The sequence below is a fragment of the Diabrotica undecimpunctata genome, chromosome 2, assembly GCF_040954645.1.
Source record: "Diabrotica undecimpunctata isolate CICGRU chromosome 2, icDiaUnde3, whole genome shotgun sequence".
In the NCBI taxonomy this organism is placed as follows: domain Eukaryota; kingdom Metazoa; phylum Arthropoda; class Insecta; order Coleoptera; family Chrysomelidae; genus Diabrotica; species Diabrotica undecimpunctata.
The window spans coordinates 122,291,261-122,314,109 of NC_092804.1; the positions used below are offsets into that span (position 1 = coordinate 122,291,261).

Here is a 22,849-nt window from a genome sequence, read left to right on the forward strand (position 1 = left end):
AGTGGTCGAATGCCTCAATATCATGAAATTTGGACCGTTTACATGTATTTATGTCAAAATATGATAAAAAATTTGTATAAAATTAATAAATAAATTTAAAAAAAAATCTATTTGTATTTCTTCTCGTTTTTTTCTTTATTTCATCAGGATGTGACAAATAAATAGTTTTTACATTGAAAACATTTAAGAATATAAGAAATATAAGGAGTAGTAACAAGAAATAAGGAAAGAAAATGTTCAGAAAAAAGAAAAATATCGTAGCTTGAATCTTAAAAGATTGGTGTACGCCAACGAACGAATCTCTGTTCCCGGTGGCAGTTAATAGAGTGTGTATTACCAATAAGTTTCTTGGAGTGCTTGCTGTAGCCGCTTAGCGGAAGAAGAAGCCAGCAATAGTCCCGTTAGTTATATTTTTAGCAAATAGTTTACTCTGGATAAACTTTTTGGTATTCTCGATGATTTTTATGTACGTTTATCATAATAGGCATTATTGTGATAATAACGTAAATATTTAAAGAAAAAAGGATCCACTTTTGAACATATTTTACAATGCGACTTTTTGGTATAGGTATGGGGAAAGGCTGGTACAGTGGCCACCTTTCGGGTAAATTCAAGATAACTTTAATATAAATTATAATATATTAATGAGTATTAACTCAAACAACGTCAAAGCACTTGGTAAATTAAAAATGTTCTCTGTAATCCCAAAAAAATACAGGTTATGCAGGAGTAACTAATTTTTTATTTCAAAATTCTTAGTAAAAGGTATAAATAAAATACCCAAACGGGCTATATCACAAATACAGAACGTTTTTGGAATGTAAATTCCATCATCAGTGTAACAAAGTGCACATGCTATGAGCCACTAAAATATATGGGTGAAAACCCTTTAAATGTTATAAGTATAAATTTACAAATAATTTACATTATATACTATTAAAAATTAGGATGTTTAAGTTACCGTTGAAATTGGTAACATGGCAACGTATGGATCTACATCGGTTACTTGGTCCTGAGACAAAGTGTCTTCGAAGACCTGTTGATTACAACTCTAGCTAATTTTGTTTTTTCAAAAAATGTGCCCACTGTACCAAAGTAGATGGTACAGTGGCCACAAAGGTAAGGTACAGCGGTAATTACTTGAAATTCTTATATTTTTTTTATGATATTCATAAAAAAGAAAAGTAATATTAATCTTTAACAAATATTATAAGATGATAAATCTGCTTTAAAAGTAAACAAATTTGCTGTTCGTTGTGTTGCTCCAGCATTTTTTGGTTGGGTTAAAATGAGTTCAACATCTTCTTTGGTAATTGTGGCAGAATCTGTAACTGTAGAAAATGAAAACTGTATTCCATGACGCCTTAGAAAATTTACATTGTATTCTTGACCAGAAGAAAAAACTTCTGTAACTTGTGCAACATAAAATTTTAAAGTTTTCTTTGTTTGAAACCTTACGAGAACAAATGAATTCACTTCCACCATTCATGAGGATATGTCTTCGTCCGAAATTTCATCTACTTCTAAAAAGAGACTAACATCGTCGGAATCCACAACAACAGACAGTTCAATGTCACGGTTACTGTCATCACTTGGTATGCTTTTATTTTTCCTTGCATTACTTCTTTTCTTGTTTGAACTATCAATTTTTCTTTTTACTGTTTTCTTAGCTCTCTTCACTCTACTTTTCCTTGATATTCTTTCTGCTGTTTCCGCTTATATTCTTTTATAAATTGGTGTATCAGTTAAAATTTTGGTAGCCTTCTTTTTCCTTTGTTTTTTTTAATGGCAATAAGGTGTCCTCCCTAATATCCTACGATAAGGAACAATCCTCTTTCCAGGATTGTTCAATAACCAATTTTGACAACCATGTGAGTAATATTTCTTCGTCATCATCATCATCATCATCAGTGGCATTACAGCTCGTTATGAGCCAAAGCCTTCTTCAGAACAATCTTCCATTCGCCCCTATCTCTGGCAACTCTTGTCCATGCTTTTACTCCGATAGATTTTAGATCATCCTCTATGTTATCTTGATACCTAAATTTTGGTCTTCTTCTGGCTCGTCTTCCCACTGGTCCTCTTCGGTCGAAAATTTTTCTGATCGTTGCATCTTCATCTCGCCTAATTACATGTCCTACCCATCGAAGGCCTACTAATTTAATATATTTTACAACGTCAGGTTCCCTAAAACTTCTATATAACTCAATATTTCTTCAGAGGGCCAAATAAGGCTTTATCTAGTGGTTAAAGGCGATGACTAGTATGTGGCTGCAAAGTCAACAAGATTATATTATTTTCTTCTGCAAATTTAATAGATGCTAAAGAAACATGGCTCTCGTGGTTGTCCATGATATATCAAAATCAGAGTCTGATCCATCCAGATGGTGCAGCACACACCTGGGAGCCTGGGGGTGCATTTTTGACCATATAATCTTAAAAAAAATTCCTAAAGAACACTAAAAACGGCGGAATCGAATTACCTATAGCGTTTATTGCATTGCACATGGTTACCAAAGTGCCTTTTTTATTTGAAACTATATGGTCTCCTTGTTTCTGTCCGTTTTTGGCTATTACTTTTCCTGTATCTTGCACAGTTAATAGTGCTGTTTCGTTAACATTGTATACCTGACTAGGTGTTAATGCATATTTTTCATAAATCTTCTTAAGATTACTAAAAAAATTTGCAACGACTGGTCGATTAAACCCCATTGCCGTACCTAGTAAAGTTGATTCTACTGATCGTAATGATAATTTTGAATTTCGTTTCATAAAACTTGTAAACCAAAACTTGCCTGCAATCTTGTTTTTCTTCCCATGAAGTTGGTATTTTTTCCTGCTAGCAATTGCCAAATCATAAGCTAGTTGCGTGGAATGTCGTATTTTAAGCAGCAGCCTTTTGTGATAATCCACCTTCCCAAACATCATATATCGCTTTTCTTATATTTTCATTTATAGTTTTTCCAATACCGGGATTTTTTTGGTATTTTCCGTGGCATATTACTATCTGAAACAAAATTATTTTTGATATTTTTTGCAGAAAGAACAGTGACCACTGCTTTTTACAAACGTATGTAGGAACAGAGGCCACCACTTTTTTTGTCAAAAGCAGTGGCCACTGTTCCTGCAATAGTGTGTGACTTATACGGCACTGTACCAAAAGCTCATTGTTTAGGAGGCATAACCTAAAATCTACTACTTTGAAGATAGATCATAATTTGCATCACCTGCAAGTTTTAAATACTATACTCTATACCACAAAACATACAGAACATTTAATATGTATATTATTATTGGTTAAAAAGATGTTTAAACTTACCTGCTACTTCTACACAACACACCTCTCAACAGGTTCGTATACAAAATGGTTCTGGAAACGATGGTGCAGCTGCAGGGTTCAAGCGTAGTAAGCGACTACTGTGACTAAAATTGTTTGTAAAAAAGCGTTAGTACTAGATGGCGCGTCTGTGTCTATCAAACAACAACAAAATATTTAAAAGTGACCACTGTACCTGACTGACCACTATTCCAGCCTCTCCCCTACCGCAGAATGATCCCATACAAAAAGAGTATTAGCTTATATTTTATTAATACTTACAGCAATTAACAATCATTTTAATTAAGCTAAATATTCGAGGAATAATGCTATTTTACCTAAATGTAATAAATCCATAATCCAGAGATATGTTGGTTACATGGGACCCAAATTATATAATTGTCTACCAGAGAATTTAAAACAAATTAAAAATTATAAAAAACATAGATATAAAAAATATTAAATTAAACAATGGATTGAAAACAATACAACACAATTATATGAAGAACTGATTAATAAACAATAGAAATAAATAATAAATACCTACCTAAATAAATTTTGATTAAAAACTACAACATTTCTTGAATTTACTGCAATTAATATCATGTATTTACATTTGGCGGGCGTTGGAGAAAAGTGGTATAAGTCTAAATTTTAAGTTTCGAGAAAAACGCAATTATAGTTTTTTCAAATTTAATATTGTTGTTACGGATACAAATAAGATATTTTCGTTAAACAATTTTTGGAAATGGCTTTAAATTTGTTTGATTAAAATAGATGTACTAGTAAAAAGGACCTAGTTGTACAATTTAAAAAAAAAATATGACTTATATCACTTTTTACAATTATTTATTAAAGAACAAAAGCCCTTCCGGAAGATATAGTAACAAATCTAATTATTAATTATAAATAAAAAAATTTTAAACTGAAAAGTTTTATGTTTACTTAAGGGGGTACATTTATAGTCAAATACAACGTAAAAGTTTATTTAATTTTTAAAAATTTCAATTTCTGTGTGTACACTCTCCTCGTCACTACTATTTTCATCCTCGGGTAACGTATTTCGTATATCCTCCTTCGTAGTTAAATTTCTATAAAAATCATGAAATGTTTCCGAAATATAAGGCAATAGCTCTATCAAGTTCTTTTTTTTATCGATGTTTATTGGATTGGGACCTTTATATGACAGAGGAATTTTTATGTTTTTAGGCCACGTATCACCTTTTCTTAAAAAACATACGCTTTTAAATGGTTCGTCTACATTTAAGCTACTTTTGTATTCAAGGACACCAGGATTCTGTGAAAATCTCAACCATTTTATTTGTTTCCACATTACTTTTTCTCCTAAGTTGTTAATTTTTCTTTGTTGAAGGACATTCTTATACAAAGAAGAAAACTCAAGAAAATCCGATCTGCACATTTCAGTAACTAAAAAAATTCGCTTATTTCCACATAGTCTTACCAAATTCATCCAGTCTCTTAGGTGTTCTATCGAACATGGATATCTTTTCTTTTTTTTTTCTCTATAATTGCGTGATCTGAATCACACTCCATGTGGGTGTGACCAGGAACAAGAAATTTGTGGTTAATGTATGATAGATTGGGATTCTCTTTTAAAACCATCATGAACATTGCAGGTAGAAAAGAGTTCTTGTTTTGTCCTGCACACGTATCAGAATATAAGGTGATCTCTTTTATTTCAGGTGAAATATGTGAAATCTGCTTGTATAAGCATGACGCAATCTGATTTGCACCCCGTCCAGCTACGCCCTCATGCCACATAAAACACATTGCTTGATTATCATTAAATCTATGTAATGTTAAATTAAAGGTCCACAACTGCCTTTTATAGAATGCTATTGAAGTCTGAAGATCAGGTGTGGGGAGACACTGTTGCAAATCAAACGTATAAATGATTATTAATTCATTTTATAACGCAGCATTTTTATCTATACGCTTAGCCTCATAAGCGTTTGATGCTTCTTGTTGGTGATTATCAAGAAGATTTTGAATTTCTTGCATTTTTTGTGCATCTTTAGTTGTTTTCAGGAGCATATGATATTTATCGCATGTAGCGCAGGTATCCTTTTTAGGCTGTTTGATTTTTATTTCCATGGAATGGAATACTTCTTGATATTTGAATTTCGATACTGGGGTTTTCTCGTGATGTAGCCATTTTTTGTATTCTTCATACATTCTTGTTAAGGTATAGTAATGAGGAAGATATATCTTTGATGAGTCACGACGACAATAGTGACTCTCATACGTTGGGATTGATCCAATGTGAACTCTTACTAATTGAATATCTTCGGGAGTTTTGTTAGATGGTGAGGCAAGACCTCGCAAATCATCATGTGGCATTGCAGAAGCTGAAGAAATCTTGTTTTTTGTCACATCGGTTAGAAACCGTTTTGTTTCGTTAAAAGTTTTTAGGAAACAACTTTGACAAACGTTAACTAGTAGTTGACCATTTAGTGGTAAAAAATATTTGTGTGACAGAAGCCTATTTTTATGTTTTTTGTTTTCTAATTTACGTTTTGTGGTTTTCTTTCCGTCTGTTGTTATAAGCCTAGCTATAAAAGACACGCGTTTGTTAAAGCTCGCTAAAGACCAATATTCTTTGAAAATTTCCTGTCGTTTTTCTTCAGTTATCCTGTCTTTGCATTTTAAGCGGCAACTTAATAGCTCCTGACATGTCCGTGCTTTTATAACCTTCCCACTTTTCGTGTTGTACGATAACCCAAGGTTTCTGTTCTGTTTTCGTTCCTCACGAATTAGCCTAGTTTCATTTTTTAGCGATTTTCGTCCAGGTTTATTTTTTAAGATTTCTTTTCCTGACTCATGTGCAATATCTGTTGTATCTTTTTGCAGCTTTTTCTTTGGGATGTCATTATCGGAGTCGGTATCACTTTCTTGTATATAATCTGGGTCCGCGTCACTATCATCAAACGCCTCCTCATTACCTGGATATTCCAGATATTATTAATATAATTTTTTACACCCTGGCACCCAAGTTACCTAGTTATTAATCACCAAATGCAGGATTGCCATGTGATAATTGGAGCCTCAGAAAATACCCATTTCAGAAGTATTTAAATGTGTATCTTGAAATTCAGTGGTCAAGTTTCCTACAAATTATTGGAGTATATGCGTACATTTCGGTACATTTACCAACAAGTTATACACCGTTCGAATTATTGTTCAGAAAAATATTTAGTTAAAACAAAACTAAATAACAGGATTTATTGAAAAAAAAAGTAATTCAGAATATTGTGAGGTGAAGGCAAAAACGCTGCCAAATATAAAATAACCAGAAGAAATAAAGCCAGTTGTGATAAGAGGATAAAACCATAAAACCAATGCTAGTTAGTAGGATAATAACTGAGTGAGACGCTGCTAGTCTTAACTTGTTACTGGATTATAAAAAATTTTTACTTCTTGGAATTACTAATATAACGAAAAAAGATTATGTAGTTATAAGAACATCTAAAAATTGTTGTTTTATTATTTTATTATTTTTTGTTAAAATTACAGTCTAAGCCCTGCCAAGTCTTTCCAAGGCAACCCCTATCCTTTTTAACCCTCAATGAAGTAATTCAAAACCCTAAAAGTCGAATCAAAAGCCGATCCGCAGTGGACTATGAGTTTCTTTACTGAAAATTGCTGAAACTCAGTGAAAATCTCTGAAAACGCTGGAACACAATCCCGTCCGCTCTTGCCGACTCTTTTAAAACGTCTCAGAAACGTCGCAAAGAACAATGGAGTCGTTAATTAAGAGTTCTTTCCGGAGGAGATTTTAGATGCCGACAACCCCCTTAACACCCCTTGTAGGGCTCTAATTCAGACTGGTGTCGGGGTATTACCAAATATAAAGTATTTGAATTTGGGAAGATATGGTAGCTTTTTAGCCACTCAGATTTGTTGCATATAATATTTTAATGTTATAGTCCCAAAAGATGGCAAATAATATGTATATGCAATATATAATTAATTATTGTGATATAATTGTTAATCACGTTTAATGGTATTATATACTTTCTAAAGCGTTGATGATGCCTATAAAAATAAGCGATATATATATATATATATATATATATATATATATATATATATATATATATATATATATATATATATATATATATATATATATATATATATATATATATATATATTTTTAGTGGCTTTTCTTGGGCTTAGTTTCATAAAAAAATTTTGATTTTGATACTGCGACTGCATAAATTTTACAACAACAATAATAACAATGAAACCAACACGGTAAAGAAAAACTATATGTCTCCTCCCTAAATAAAAGGATTATCAGAACAAATTGCAAATCTTCTGTCCAAACATAATATTATGGTTGCTCATAAAGAGCACAGTATTTTGAAAAAGAATTTTACCAGATTAAAAACAAAAACCCCTTTATTAAAAAGATCGCATGTTGTATATGAAATTCCCTGCTCGAATTGTGATGGAGTTTATATTGGACAAACCAGCCAGCTACTTAACTCAAGAATACGTTCCCACAAATATGACAAAAAAAACTCAACCGCCCTCACAAAACATGAAAACGAAAAAAAAACATAAATTTGATTTTGAGAAAACCAAGATCCTGGGAAGTGAACTCAACAGGAAGAAGAGAGAGCTTCTAGAGTCTATACAAATAAAAAAAAATAATAATGTAATAAATGATAAAAAAGATGTCAAAAATTTGAACAAAATGTATTTTAACTTAATTTAAAAACACATAAAAAGACAATCTCAGAACGCCTATGATGTTAAAATAACTGATTGTTTAAACGATAAACTAACATCAATAAACAACACATTAGATTTAAAATACATTTTACATGTAGTGACTTAGTGGGTATGTCCTATGTTTTTAATATTATTTTAATTGTGACGTCTTGTCCGTACCGTAATTTGTTAGTACCGAATTTTTACATGCTTAGTAAGTCAAAAGTTTAACTTTTAAACCGTATTATGTCTGTCATAAAATGTTTTTTTAGTCAATATTACTTCTTGAAAAAGAATGGATTTACTGCCGAAACGTCAAACAAATATATGAAAATGTCTTAGTATCAAATCAAAATTTTTTTATGATCCATTATGATAAGTCCAAGAAAATCCACTAAAAAAATATATATTAAGGTTATTAATTTGCCTTTAGCTTAACTTTGCAAAACAAATAAGTTTCTCTTAATTAATTTTTAATCTCAGGGCTATTTTTTATCTTTAATTTTTCTAGGTGGTTTCAAAGTAATATCTATATTATTGCCTTTGAGGGAAAGATGGACAATGGGAAAATAAATGAAAATAAATAAAAATAAATACATTTGTGACAATAATTTAACGAAAACGAAACTGAGTTGCTTGAAAACACCACGAGTCCGTAGGACGAGTGGTGTTTTCTTTAAGAAACTCAGTTGAGTTTAGAAATAAAAGACAGACTTATAAGCTAAATTAAATCACGAGTGGTATTTTATTAGACTATTTCATGAACAAAGTAATAGGTCAAAAATTCCTTTATAATGAATGCTAGCCTTTCGTTGTTATTTTCTGCATCTAATTTGTAGTTGCGATCCACACAGAACATCATAAATTGTCTCCATATATAAGATTTAGATTTTCTTGTGTTACTTGGTATATTTTCTTCAATGTTTTGGTTTATAACTTCGTTTGAAGTACCACCGAAACGACTCATTTTGACGTATACAGCTACAATAATTTTTTTGGCAAACGTCAAACTTTGCTTTGCGATCGGTATCGATGGTTACGTCATTGAAAACACGAAGCTGATAGACTAATCACAATTGAAAGACATTTGGTGTTTTCGCGATAACACAAGCTGTCTTTGGTTTGTGATTGGTCAGATTATGTGAAAATTTTAAGATGAGTGGAATAGTCAATACGACTTGTACTCAAGAAGATCTCTTAATTAAATTTTATATTTATTATCAAAGCAACTAGCTGAACAAAATGTTGAAAGAATCAAATTAGTTATGATATCGTTACGAGTGTTGTTGAAAGTCCTTTTTTGATTGTATATCAGACTAACCTTTTATTTACACAATTTGTCTATTGGCTCCTTTTTTTTTTTCGACTGTGCTCTGATCATCTATTGCTCGTATTCTTGGATGCTTCACACACCTCTGTTCTCATCAGCAGGTGAAAGTCTCTCACACACACTAACGCCGCTACAGTTTCTCCGAAACACCTTCTTGATAAACACCTATCCCACAAGAACACACTTTTTTACCAATCGAAAGGATTTTCACTTCACCGATCAGCACTACATATATGCTACACCATGAGTTTTGTTAATTTTCAAGGAAAAGTCGATTTTTATACCTATTAACTTGTTTCAAGATTTTTACATTATTAAAGACAAAGTAATGTCGTATCTTCAAGTGGTGGTCTGCTAAGGCACAAGAGTTTTTTCTTATGATACAGCCACTTTTGTGTTGAGTGACACGTTGTTTAAGCCACTGTTGACTTTGACCAATATAATAACTTTGACATTGACTGCAATTTATTCGGTTTATTATATTACTTATTAGTGAATTTTGGAGTTTTTAACTTTTATTTTTGAGAATAACCTTGAATTTAGAAGTAGATTGTATTTAATTAATTTAATGTTCGGAAATCTTTTGAAAAGTGGAATAATTTGGTCTGTTAAATTTTGTATGTAAGATATTTTTAAAAGCTCTATTATAAAAGTGACTGTTATTAATAAGTTTTTTAATATATGTTTTGAATAGCCATTGTTTAAAAACATTTTAAAAAGTTTCTTTAAATTGACATCTAGGAAACTCCTATCACAGATTGTCGTTACTCGATTTTTCATAAATATAATTGTGTTGAATTTTTTTTTTTTAATTTTAAAATTATTTGTTAAGTAAAAAAACTAAAAATTAATTACAAAATAACTTTTTAACTGTTTTTTGTTATAGGTGGACGAACGGAAATTTGGAACTAGGAGACAAGAACATAGGTGAGAAATTAATATAGTTTTTTTTGTTGTACAGTAAGCAGTGCTAAGAACGAAATAAAGTTGCGCAAAATAAGAATAATTAACATTCCTGATTTAAAAAATATTTATATTTTCAAAAAATTATATAACTTAATGAAAATTTACCAAATTAACTTCTTTTATTTAGGAGTATTGCTTGATTTTCTTAAATGTTGTCTCTTATGCTGCTTGAATAATCTGGTTACTCCTTATTTGCCAGATAAATGTTTGTCTGTTATTCTGCTACTGATTCATATGTTATTTGTTTTTGGCTATTATCGGTTTAGTCTAATTTCAGTATAATAAGAGATTCGTTTTTTAAGCTTTTTGGCAAAATATAGTATTTAAAAAACTAATAAAATCCTGTTAAAACACTTAATACACATGAAATATGACGACCTTGCGAAGACATGGAATATAAAAGATATATGATTAGATTTAACCACTTGAAATTATTCATACTTACTAGGACTCAGATAGAAGTATTAGAGATAATAAAAGATGAATTAGGAACAGAAAATATAAAAATTGCTCTACGGCGAAAGAACAGAACATATTTCTGCTAAAAAGTGGAAAAAGTGGACCTGTTATAATTTAATATTTAAAAAGTGGTAATATTTAGGGTAGTAGATAATAAATAAAGAGTTTAAGTGCTCAACGGAATTTACCTTTAAATAAACTCAATAAATATTTAAAATATTTATTATTTTTGTTGGGAATAAGCCACAATTATATTCTTAATCTATTTTCTTGTGGCATCTTAAAGTAATTATTATTTTAATTGGAATAAGTTTCAATTTCCACTTCGGAAATCTTTCTCAAAATGGTATTTTAAGAACAATTCCCGAAGTGGAAATTGAAGAGTCAATAAATTTAGTTTAAACTTTAGTTGTGGCTTATTCTCATTTAAATAGTATCTACCACAGTTTTTTTAAACCAAGTTTATTTGACAGATCGATTTGTATTTCGGAGGTCGTTCTCAAAATACAAGACAAATTAAAGTCATGTAACATTTATAGTACATCGGTAATTTAATCATGATTTTTACTATTTTTGTGTAAAAGTATTTATTTTTTTAAAAGCTGTGTTACTTAAAAATTAAACGCAACGCCTGTCTTATTAATATCTCAATTTTTTACTGTAATGTTAATAACGACATTACAATGAATTTTTCAAAAGCAATAAAATTACGTCGCGAGACAAAAAGAAACGCCACCAGACGAAACAAAGAAGAAGACTTGGGAGAATACAAGATGAAGAGGATCTGTCTACCTGTCACACCTACCCACCTGCCATACCTACCCACCTGGCGGTACATCAAGGGATACCACATTTTCCCACGTGTTTAGTTTAGTATTATTCTGTATTTTAAGATTTTTTTGCAAAGTGGAAATAGAAACGCCAAATAAACTTATTTTAAAGTAAAATTGTCGCAAAGTCTTTATATTTAAACAATGCTTTTATAAGTTATATAATATTGTGTTTATATGGAATTAAGCCACAATTGACTGTAATTATAATAATTACATTTTATAATTCTGTTTAACGTTTCGATTTCCTCTCCGGAAATCGTTAAAGATTATTTTTCCGTCGACCGTCCATTTATGATCAATTTTAACACCCTCAAAATCATTGATTAATGACCCCTATTAATGAATGATTTTCTATTAATGAACGATTTTATGATAGGCAACACAACATACATTGCTTGCATAAATTAATTAAACGCTCTGAGATTGGCAGTGACCTGTAGTGTAGGCAACCAAACATATACCTACTTATAAACCCACTAAAAAATTAATTTAAAATGAAGTAGCCGATGTTAGTACTATCTGTCATTGTATGTCATTATTTACTTTATTGTTTAAAATTCTGTGTATTTGAAAAATCAAAGGATGGATATTGACGAAGAGTTTAATTTAACTCCACCAGAATCTTCTTCTATCACAGAATTTACAGAGGTCCAAGAAGACTTAAATATAAATTTGTCAAAATGCTATACAGCAGATAATTATTTATCAATATCTTCCTTTAATTTCAGTAATTGTACCATTTCGAATATTAATGTTTACTATAATAAAACTACCACTAAGGAAACTTTGAATAAAGTCAATGAAAGCTGAAAAAATTGTTGTTTATCGTTAAGTAAATAAATATTTAAACTAATATATCTTTATTTCTGAAAAGTACGGTCAACGGAAAAGTTTTGTAACGAACTCGTGAATTAAAATGGCGATTAACAATCTCGAACATTAACGCACTCGCTTCGCTCGCGCGTTAATATATCTCAATTGTTAATCGCCCTTATTAATACACTTGTTGGTTAAATAACTATTAAATTGTTGTTATTATAATATAACAAAGTTGTTTAGCGGTTATGTTTCCAAATGACGGGTGACTTACTTGGCCTCGATATTGTAGGTAAATAGCCATTTCTTTAGTTGAAAATTCTGGGGGTAATTTTTTGTACCCTCAGGGTGACATCAAATTCTAAATATTTTGTGTGGTTATTTATTATATTTTTTTGTAATTAACACATTATATATGTGTTTATATTATGTGTTTGTGTATTATGTGTTTATATATTTTGTGTTGTATATGTTTATATACAGTGTGTCTGTAAAGTATGCAATAAATTCGATATTTTCTAGATGATACGCCTTTTTAAAAAAATCTAAAACACGTCGATTTTTAGTTTTAATGTTCTTCATTTTACAATAAAATTTTATTATACAAGGTGATACACATTACAGTGATGACGTCATCGGCCCTTTTTTTAAATGTAACACCCTGTATTTTAGGGCATTTTTAGATCGATAAAAATGAGCTAATTTCAAAAAAGTATAATACTCAGGTCTAATAGATATAATTTAAAAGATATGCGCTTAGAAAATAAATTATTTATTATCAATTGCAAAAAAGTAGCCTACTTCTAGTTTTTGGTAAACTGTAATTATTTTTAGTAACGTTCAATAACAATTAAGTAGTACAATAATTGTATTAATTCGTAAATGTTCTGTATTATTGCTTAGAATTTTCTCTTGGTTTTGTAGGATGACGTTTTTAATATGGGACTATGCTCTCATTTATAGCAACTGAATTTCCAACTGGTACTTACTTGAATGAACCCAAGGCCATTAGGACTTCTCACTTTTTCTTCGTAATTGAAAATTATACTCTATCAATGAATGTACATGGTATAATATTTTTTCCGTATAGATTATCGTCGTGTTCACACGACACAATATTCTAGCAAAATGTTACGCTGCAAATTTGAAAGCTATTTTCTAAAATTTCCACTTTTAATTTTATTAAATTGTTTTAAAAATCACTAATGGTTTTAAAAATCACTATTAAAATATTCCATTAATAAAAGAAGTTGACCTTTCCAAAATTCGATTAATTTTATTATAGTTTTTTATTATTATCTTCACAACTAATTATCAAAAAAATTGAAAATACGCCAAAATTAATCCCCTAACTAAAAGTTTCAATTTTAAAGATTATGTAAAATTTGTTTTGTTGAGTTTTACCCTATAAGTATTATAATTCATTTCCGAAAAATGAACATGAAGTAAAAGGTTTATTTTATAATTGTGTTTTATTCCCAACGAGAAATTTAATAAAAAATGGGATATAAAGATATAGATAAATTAGAATTGCCAGAATATTTCAATGAAAATATTTAAATCTTATCTAAAACCCCAAATGTCTCAATCTCTCTACCAAAATTTCATCCCTAAGCCGTTATAATCTCAATTATTTAGACAAGCAACAGCAACATTGGCTCGTTACCGGCACCCCGGCAATACGTCACGTAGGCAGCCAACAGCCAACGCTTGCAAAACGAAGCTGAAGGTGGAATGCTAGCAAGGAGATAGCAGAAAACGAGTGTTATTGCTATTCCGACGTACCTGACTATTCAGACCAATACGAGGTGAAATCCTTTTATATATCATGTTTCGGCAGTTTTTTTTGTTTATAACTAATGATGATTAGAAACTTAATGAAAATAGATAAAACAATTACGCTGTTGAAGAAATTTAAGTAGGCAAGAAAAAGTTAAGTAGATTCATCATTTGTTAAAAGTAATATCAAATACGACAATAATTTTAACACAGTTTTTTTTTTGTATTTTAGTCTTGGTTTAGAACCTTTTGTCACGTAATTATATACAAATATTAGTATTCATTCATTCAGGATTGTACAGGGAGAACATTTTTCACACTCAGGGAGCGACTTCATTATAACGCACAAGCCATAAACTATGGTTAGATAGTAGGGATGGCGGTTTTTGACAAAACACCGGTTTTCGGTTATACCGTTTTCTTTGCTTACGGTTTAACCTGGCGGTTATAACCGGCCAAAAAAACCGGTTTTTCCAAAAACCGGTTTTCAGTTTTTTTAATCCAATAGGTTAAAGTTTGCACTTTCAGTTTGCTTTTGTATTTATAAAATAAAATAAAATTTGAATTATAGTTTTGTTTGGAATAATTACTTGAGAACAATAATTATGATTGGGATCCAAAATAATACCTTACCTAATCCTAATTACCGTAAAAACCTAATAACCGGTTTTTACTTTAAAAATAAAAAACCGGTTATAACCAGGACAAAAAAACAACCGATAAAACCGGTTATTGCGAAGTAAAAAAACCGGTTTTCGGTTAAAACCGGTAGGTTTTTCCCATCCCTATTAGATAGGTGGGCAATAAATAGGTACACACACAAAGTACAATCCATTTAAACGATCAAATTTTGCATTCACAACTTTGGTTTAATTTTTTGCAGAAATACCATAATCAATTTAATAGTATATTTAAGTTTAATGGCTTCTTTAAACCTGGTTTTAGCAATTCTTAAAGCAGCCACGTACTTGTAATGACATGTAAGGGATAGTTAAAGAATATGTGATTTAGATCTGCTATACTAGTTCCACACTCACATCTGTCTGTTGGGAGAACGTCGATTTTATGTAGATGCTTCGGAAAACATCCATTATCTACTTTTAATCTTAGGATAGTCAACACTGTATTTCTACTCAGTGCAACAACTTTGTAAAATTGGTTCGCAGCCACTGTTGGTTGTAATTTAAAGAAATTAGTGCCTTTTAGTTTCACCAATCCAACGTCTATCCCATTTAAATTTAATATACCTACTGTCTTATTTAATATGCCATGAGATCATATATGTGTTAAACTCTTGAATTAATATATGTGGGTGCTTTAGTGGATTTTTAGCTTTTGAATCCTCAATACTATTACCCAATATATCTGAATGTCCCTTATTCCATACGAAATCCATACGAATTTAACATTATATGATAAAGCTGATAATTTTAGTAACTGTTATATTAGTATGGTATATATTTATGTTAATTGTGACTTTAATGTTTTGCAATGCATTTAATATTGATAATGAATCAGTGCACACGACAATTTTGTTCCACTGGTTTTCACATTCAGAGTAGCACATGCTTCAGCAGAAAAGATGCTAGATTGATTATTTAAAGTAAATGCTTTTTTAGTCTTTTTCTTTTATTTTTGGTACAAAGTAAACACTGGTTGTACATGTTATTAATTTTGACTCATCTGTATAAATTGCAATGTAATCTGAATAGTTACTTAATATCTCCTTGGAAGTATTATGAGAAAATTAAGTTTGGTATTTAGGAATAACATTGCTTGTAGATATAACACTTGTCAGGTGTGGTATGTCCAATGATTCCCAAATAGGATTATAAGGAAAATTTAATAACTTAAGTTCATTGCAAGTTACAAATGCTTTTGCAAGTGGTAAGGATTTTTTTTAAAGTAGTTGTCAAATCAGCTATATTTAATTAATTAATTATTTTAGGGTTATAATGGGAGTTAGTTTTTTTAACACAGTTGCATATTCGAAAGAAAGAAATAAAGATATAAGACTAAAATTTTATAACATCCAAGTTTTTTCTTTATGAGCTTAATTATAAAGTAACTTCATAAATGTGAATTCGTGAATAGCAACTCACTGTTCGTGCTTATACTCATACTTTGTCTTCTTTTTATTTATTTATGCTAGACACTTTCTATCTTTAACACTAGGTAGTGGAACCTTTATATGAGACAACCTTTATTTCAGTAAACTACAACAAAAACGATAGAGTTGGTGCGTCTCTCTCTTAATGGTCTTAGCTCTCTTTTATTGAGACCCATTAAACCAGATAAAAACTTGTTATTGTTGTTAATGCTTGTATATCTTGGGGTATGTACCTGAGGGGTTCCCTATTTGTTATTTTGAGTTTGGTCCAGCTACTTTTAAATGTCATTAGTTTTATTATCTTTAGTGACACCACGCATAGGTTTTGGTCCTTCGAAGATTTCTCTAGAGCTTTGGTTTGCTAGCGACTTTATCAGTTCGTTTGTTTGGACTTTTTCATGCTCTGACAATCATACTAGAGACACTGTATTATCTGATGTTAGTATATTCAGGAAAGCCTTACAGTTTCTTACCAATTTGGATTTAGATTCTTTTCCGCTAATTTATGGCTGGCTATCATATTTATATTTTTTGCTTTCAAAGTCATGTATTGATTTAGTGATCAGGCTGTTATGTAACTTAGTTAAAAAATACATCAACATTATAAACCACTCTTTTATTTAAAAAATTACTGAAGAAATTGTTAGAAGAAAAAGGAAGAAAAGCATTTTAATTTTGTGTTTTCTGGAAGAAGGTGCTGATAATAATAAAGAAAGAAACTGAAGGAATCTAAACATAATAAAACATAGCATTGCAGCTGCTGATAACACCCTAACTAATTTACAAATAAAAATATTTAGATCAGGTAAACTTAAAATTAATGTTAATGTGCCAGTCAAAAGTATATTGGACAATAAAAATCAAGTTTTACAAATTTATCAATATCATTTGACAGGACCCCTAAAAAACAAGAACTTTATCGTTATCTGAAGAAGCAAATTTATGAACGAACAGTGAATGAAGAAATATTAAAAACTATTTTCTTCAATGGTATTTTTAACATTGTTTGTTTAAACTTACAAATACACCCAGTCATAATAATTATTTAACCTTCAACTTATCAATTATCAGAATGTAACTGGATTTAATTCAAAAATGCAGAATTTTGAATTATGTTTCCGATTGTGAATTTGTCATTATTTTCATTACAGTATCGTGGTTAACTGCCATCGTAAGTAGTAGTAAATTGTTATCATCGGCATACTTGGTTTTTAGAGGTAATTGTGATTTTATTGCTACAGGTCTTATCAAAAGTGATGTTTCTTGTATATAGGAGTCAATATTGATTTCAATATAACCAAATTAAAATTCGATTTGAATAATATTTGTAGGTTGATTATTCAGCGTATATTTAAACGGTAGACAATTGTATTTAGAGTAATCTAGGAAAATTTTGAAGAATTATCCTAGCTAAATAATTGAACTCTTAAATCACCTAGCCTAATAAATTTTGACAATAACGAATGGTTCTCAAAATTCTCAAAATATAGCAGATTCTTCTGTAACTTATTTTTTCGTGTATTTAACTTCTAGAAGATATTTACAATTCCACATAACAATATAGCAACTAATTACATAACGAAAGAAAAGTCATTACAGCATCTAATAAACTCAAAGACAGTTAACCTCCTGATCTGATCATATTCTTCGCTTTCTAGTTGAGAACCGTATTAGCGTATTCATAAAACCACTGGCAACAATATTCAAAATAATGACCAAGGGGTGTCAATACCGAGATATATAAAAAAACTAATAATATTGTCCAATTGTCCAGTTGAGAATATTGTCCAATTCACAAAAGCGGTGATTCTGACAATATAACTAAATACAGACCTAATTAGATGATTTGAAACTTGGACAATTACTGGAAATAATTAAATATGATGTGATTTCCTACTCAGTGTATCATATTAATAATTTATATCAATTTGGTTTTAGCAAATGAAGATTTACGTTGACTAACTTAACATGTTTATCCTAGTTGAAGTCGTACATCTTAGATGAATAAGACGACTTATATATAAAATCAACCGGAAGTTAATTTTATATATACAACTTCCGGTTGATTGAAAAAGCATTTGACAAGGTTGATAACTTTATTTTATTAGCTAAACTAGAAGCTTTGAGATAGATCGAAGTATCTTTTGTCATTAATATGGTCTTACCTAATTAAAACAATTTCTAATGTAATGCAATTATTCTTGCAATCTCTTTTCTTAGACATGATTTCTTCTTTCGACATATTTTTCTTCCATGTATCATTCCATCCTCCAAAATTAGTTCTATCTCTTCGTACTCAGTATGGCGCAATACATGACCGAGGTAAACCGTTTTAATTATTTTAGCAGTTCGGACTAGTTGTGGCTGGATATTCATTTTTCTTAAGACTTCTGCGACGGTCAATCTACTGGTCCAGCTGATTCTTCGCATACATCTATAGGGACACATTTCAAACGGTTGCAGATTTTTTAAATCCAACTGTTTCATCATCCACGTTTCACATCCATATAGCAGTAAGAACCAAACGTAACACTTTAGTGTCCTAAGTCTTACCTAGATGACCAACTTCGGGTGGCATAAAAATTTTTTACCTTAACAAAACCGCTCCTGGCGATTTCGATGTGTCCCATAATCACCTTTGAGTAATCCATCTGAGTGTTTATTTCTCTTTCTACATACATGTAATTGTGAACGTTTTGGATATCGGTATCATCGATAAGTGTTTTAACGCTGTTTTGCATGTATGTTTTACGATCCAAAACTAGAGTTTTGGATTTTGAAAAGCCACAAAAAAAGAAAGATGCAAACTGATACAAGAACTGGGTGTAATATTTGAAAACAAATTATCTTTTATTATCCATATAAACGAAATAATTTTTCTTATTTAAAAACAAAGCCATAGTAACTGCGCAAGGTTATTAGTGGATATAACAAACACAAAAAATTATATTAAATAGAATTGTATAACATAATGCGTTTTAAATAGGTTAATACCGTTGATATTTTTTCTCTTCTCTTCTTTGATTTTTCTGATCTTTGATCTTCTTTCTTCCATGAAATGTGGACAATAAAACAGGACAACATAATGACGGTATTAAATTTTTGTTTTGATACAGGGCAGCGACAGCCGCTTATACGTATTTCGACCTCTTTAGGTCTCCTCAGAGCGGTATAGCCACTACACTGAACCAAAACAGAAATCTTTCCCGTCCTAGACAATAGTTATCAAAATAACTATATACGGCATTACTACGCCATCTAGATGGCGTAGTAACGTCCATCTATTTTGATAACTATTGTCTAGGACGGGAAAGATTTTTGTTTTGGTTCAGAGTAGTGGCTATACCGTTCTGAGGAGACCTAAAGAGGTCGAAATACGTATAAGTGGCTGTCGCTGCCCTGTATCAAAACAAAAATCTAATACCGTCATTGTTTTATTACTTTACTTCGGTTGGAGTACCAGAAACTGAATTCACCACGAATTTTGACCATGATGAACGGCTTGTAGAATGCAATTTTAGATTCTCTTGCCGAGTAATTCATCAAGCTGTTTGCTTCGCAAGTTTTAGGAAGCGTAGTGGTAAAAATTTGAATTCGGTTTCGGCAGGTAGAAAACAGGACAAGTTTAACGGTTAGTGGATCCATAAACTAACGCATAAATTCATTATTATTTAAATAAACAAAATTATTAGACATTCCCGAAACAGGTCGATTTTTGATTTTAATTTACTATTTTTTCAAATTTTAATCTAATATACAAGGTGAACCACCTTCGTAGAATGACGTCATCCCCAATTTTTTGAAATGGAGCCCCTATTTTTTGTTAATTTATAGATTTTCCTTGCTGAGCTGATTCCAAAAATGTATAACACGTTTTTCGTGTTATCGTGATACCACCAGATATCGTGATTCAAACCTGGTCACCATATCTTTGATTTTTTATACACTCACACCAATAATTACTATCTTTTTTAATTCCCTAAATGCTAAAATTTTTTTATGGCTATTCTCAAGTTAAAGTTAATTTCATGTAATTAAACGAACCATCCTCCAATTAGTTCGTCCCAGGAACGTGCCTCAAAAATATTATTCATCATCCAATTTAAAATGTATAATATATATCTGAAACCGCCATTAATGAAGCAGATAAAACTAAGTAATTACAAACATTATTGTGTATTCAGGGAGACCGGGGATAGTTGTAACAATTTTTGTATTATTGCACACCTCATCGTGTATCTTAAGCACAATATTATTATGCAATTTTGGGAAACTGTTATATTAAGTTTTGGTTATATTTTAGTTTCTAGAAACGTTCCGGGGTGAAGATCAAGAGGACCATTACCAACTAGATGGTCCGACCAAATTAGGAATTCAGCTGGAAACTCATTCTGCGAAGCTCTCAGAGCAGCTGAAAATAGAGACCAATGGAGAAAAATTGTTAGGAATATTGGAAGAAATCACTATTCTCAGTAATGGGGAAACAACAAGAGAGAAAGATACAATTATTCAGCTCATATTTTAGTGGTCCGTAGACACTGCGGTCTATGGGCTGTAAGTTGTGCAATATGTGGGAAGGAAAATACAGAAGAATAATATCAGTCTGTCGACAAAAGTCAATAGTTTGAAGACTTAGGTGCAATCTATAGTTGTTGTCCACCACAAGTAGTGTACCTTATTTTCAGGGGATGGCTTGGTATACCTTGCAAAATGTTTCATGATGATAAAAAAGTGTCAGTGTCCATCCAACCGGAACCATTAACTTCTCTGATTGAACCTACTGGAGCTCGAGTCTTAAAGTATGGTTTGAACCGCTTTATTGGGAATAGAAACATTGGCGGAATTGTATTTTCTATTACGTTTACAGCCAGGCAAAGAGTTACGAACGTACCTCTTTCCGCAAAGGTAATGGCTTTTACTGGTTTTGTCCCCCTTGTTGACACAATTTTGTCTATGTCGATTAAGTCTAATTAATCCCTGTCCCATCTAAATTGTATATATTTCAAGCTCAAATCTGTCTCTCTCCATTGCTCTGAACAAATTGTGAAAAAATGTATTAACATTTACCCTGTTGAAATTTTGCAGCCCTTGCATGACTTGTCGCTTTTGGTACTTTTATTGATAAGTTGCAGTTTCTCTTCATGAAATTGGAAAACCAATCTCTTGATGCCATTTGTATAAGTTTTCCTTCGTCACATCCAAGTTTTTCTTTATGCAAAATTTATAGGACAAAGAACGAACGTCATTCATCTTCCACTCGTAATATTTTGTTATGGTTATGTGAATTGTAACCAACGTTAGGATTCATAATGCTGCTTTTAATTTTTTTAATGTATCTATAGGGTTAAATAATGATAAATTTTAAATTGCCTTGCCGCTTACCTTTTGGAAATATTTTGGTCTAGAACCCATGAAGTTGCCTGTCCTAATAGAGTTTGTGTAGGTCTTCTCTTCATTTTACTTATTCTGGAACGTGGCATATTTCTACAAACCAAAATATAAAATTAAGCAAATTCAATTTGTTTATCATTTTACATGGGGACAATAATAACATACCACACTCGCCTCCCATCAGAGTGTTACAAAATCCCCCGTTCTTAATTCTGTCAGAAAACAATAATTCTACAACAAAGCATTTAATTTTGTTCTTTATAACTTTAACATTAAATAGGTCATGGAACATACAGAGATTTTTTAAAGCATTTGCAGCACATTTACTTTCCTTTTTGAGTAATCAGATATTACACACTTGTCGAAACTTTGCACAACTTCACATGGAGACAATTGTACCACAACTGGTATGCTGAATTTACAGCACAACACGTCTCTTATGTCAACCGCGTCAACCTCAAAGCTGAGCCAAATTTGAATCATTCCAACAATGAATATGGCTACTGTTACAGTTGTACTATGTCACAACTGTCCCCGGTCTCCCACTCTAAGTAACAACAAATTTTTATTTTCAGAACGATTTCCGAAGTGGAAATCGAAATGTCAAAATAAACGTATTTCAAAATAAAATTGTGGTTAATTTATATTAGAGATGTATAGTGACAGTAAATAATATAGTGACACAAGAAAATAGCTTAAGAAAATATCTTTATATATTGATAAAACCTGGTATATTCAAAACAAACGGGACCGCCTCAACCATCTGCGATTACTCTGTTTCTAATAAACATTCATTTGTCTACGTGTTATTTTGCTACAACAGATTTGCCTCTCTGGAGGTGTTTTATTTTCCAGGTTTATTTTATTATTACTTCGTGATGTAGATAATGTAAAGTACTACGTAAATAATGATGATTTGATATCCCTTTGTAGGCTCTTTTGCAGTGCAATATAATAACTAACTAGATATTCTGACTTCAAGGTTTTTATACAATATATTATGCAATCTCTGTTTAAATCTAGCAAATAAATCAATATTTGTTAACTTTTTCATCGCAAAGTGGATATATTTTTTTTTCAGATATAAATTTAATATTTTCGATATTTCG

General features: G+C 30.9%; 2 protein-coding genes across 2 annotated transcripts in view; one reads left to right on the forward strand and one right to left on the reverse strand.

Moving 5' to 3' along the window:
* The window catches only part of LOC140434832 (uncharacterized), a 742,586-nt gene that overhangs the window by 561,626 nt on the left and 158,111 nt on the right, over positions 1-22,849 (forward strand). The window contains exon 3 of the mRNA XM_072523397.1: positions 10,273-10,313. Within this exon, the coding sequence (XP_072379498.1) occupies positions 10,273-10,313 (41 nt within the window). The remainder of the gene's footprint in view (positions 1-10,272; positions 10,314-22,849) is intronic.
* On the reverse strand, positions 4,305-6,397 carry LOC140433079 (uncharacterized). The gene is given in 4 exon segments (XM_072521139.1): positions 4,305-4,838; positions 4,841-6,159; positions 6,208-6,279; positions 6,394-6,397. Coding segments are annotated over 4 exon segments (1,929 nt in total).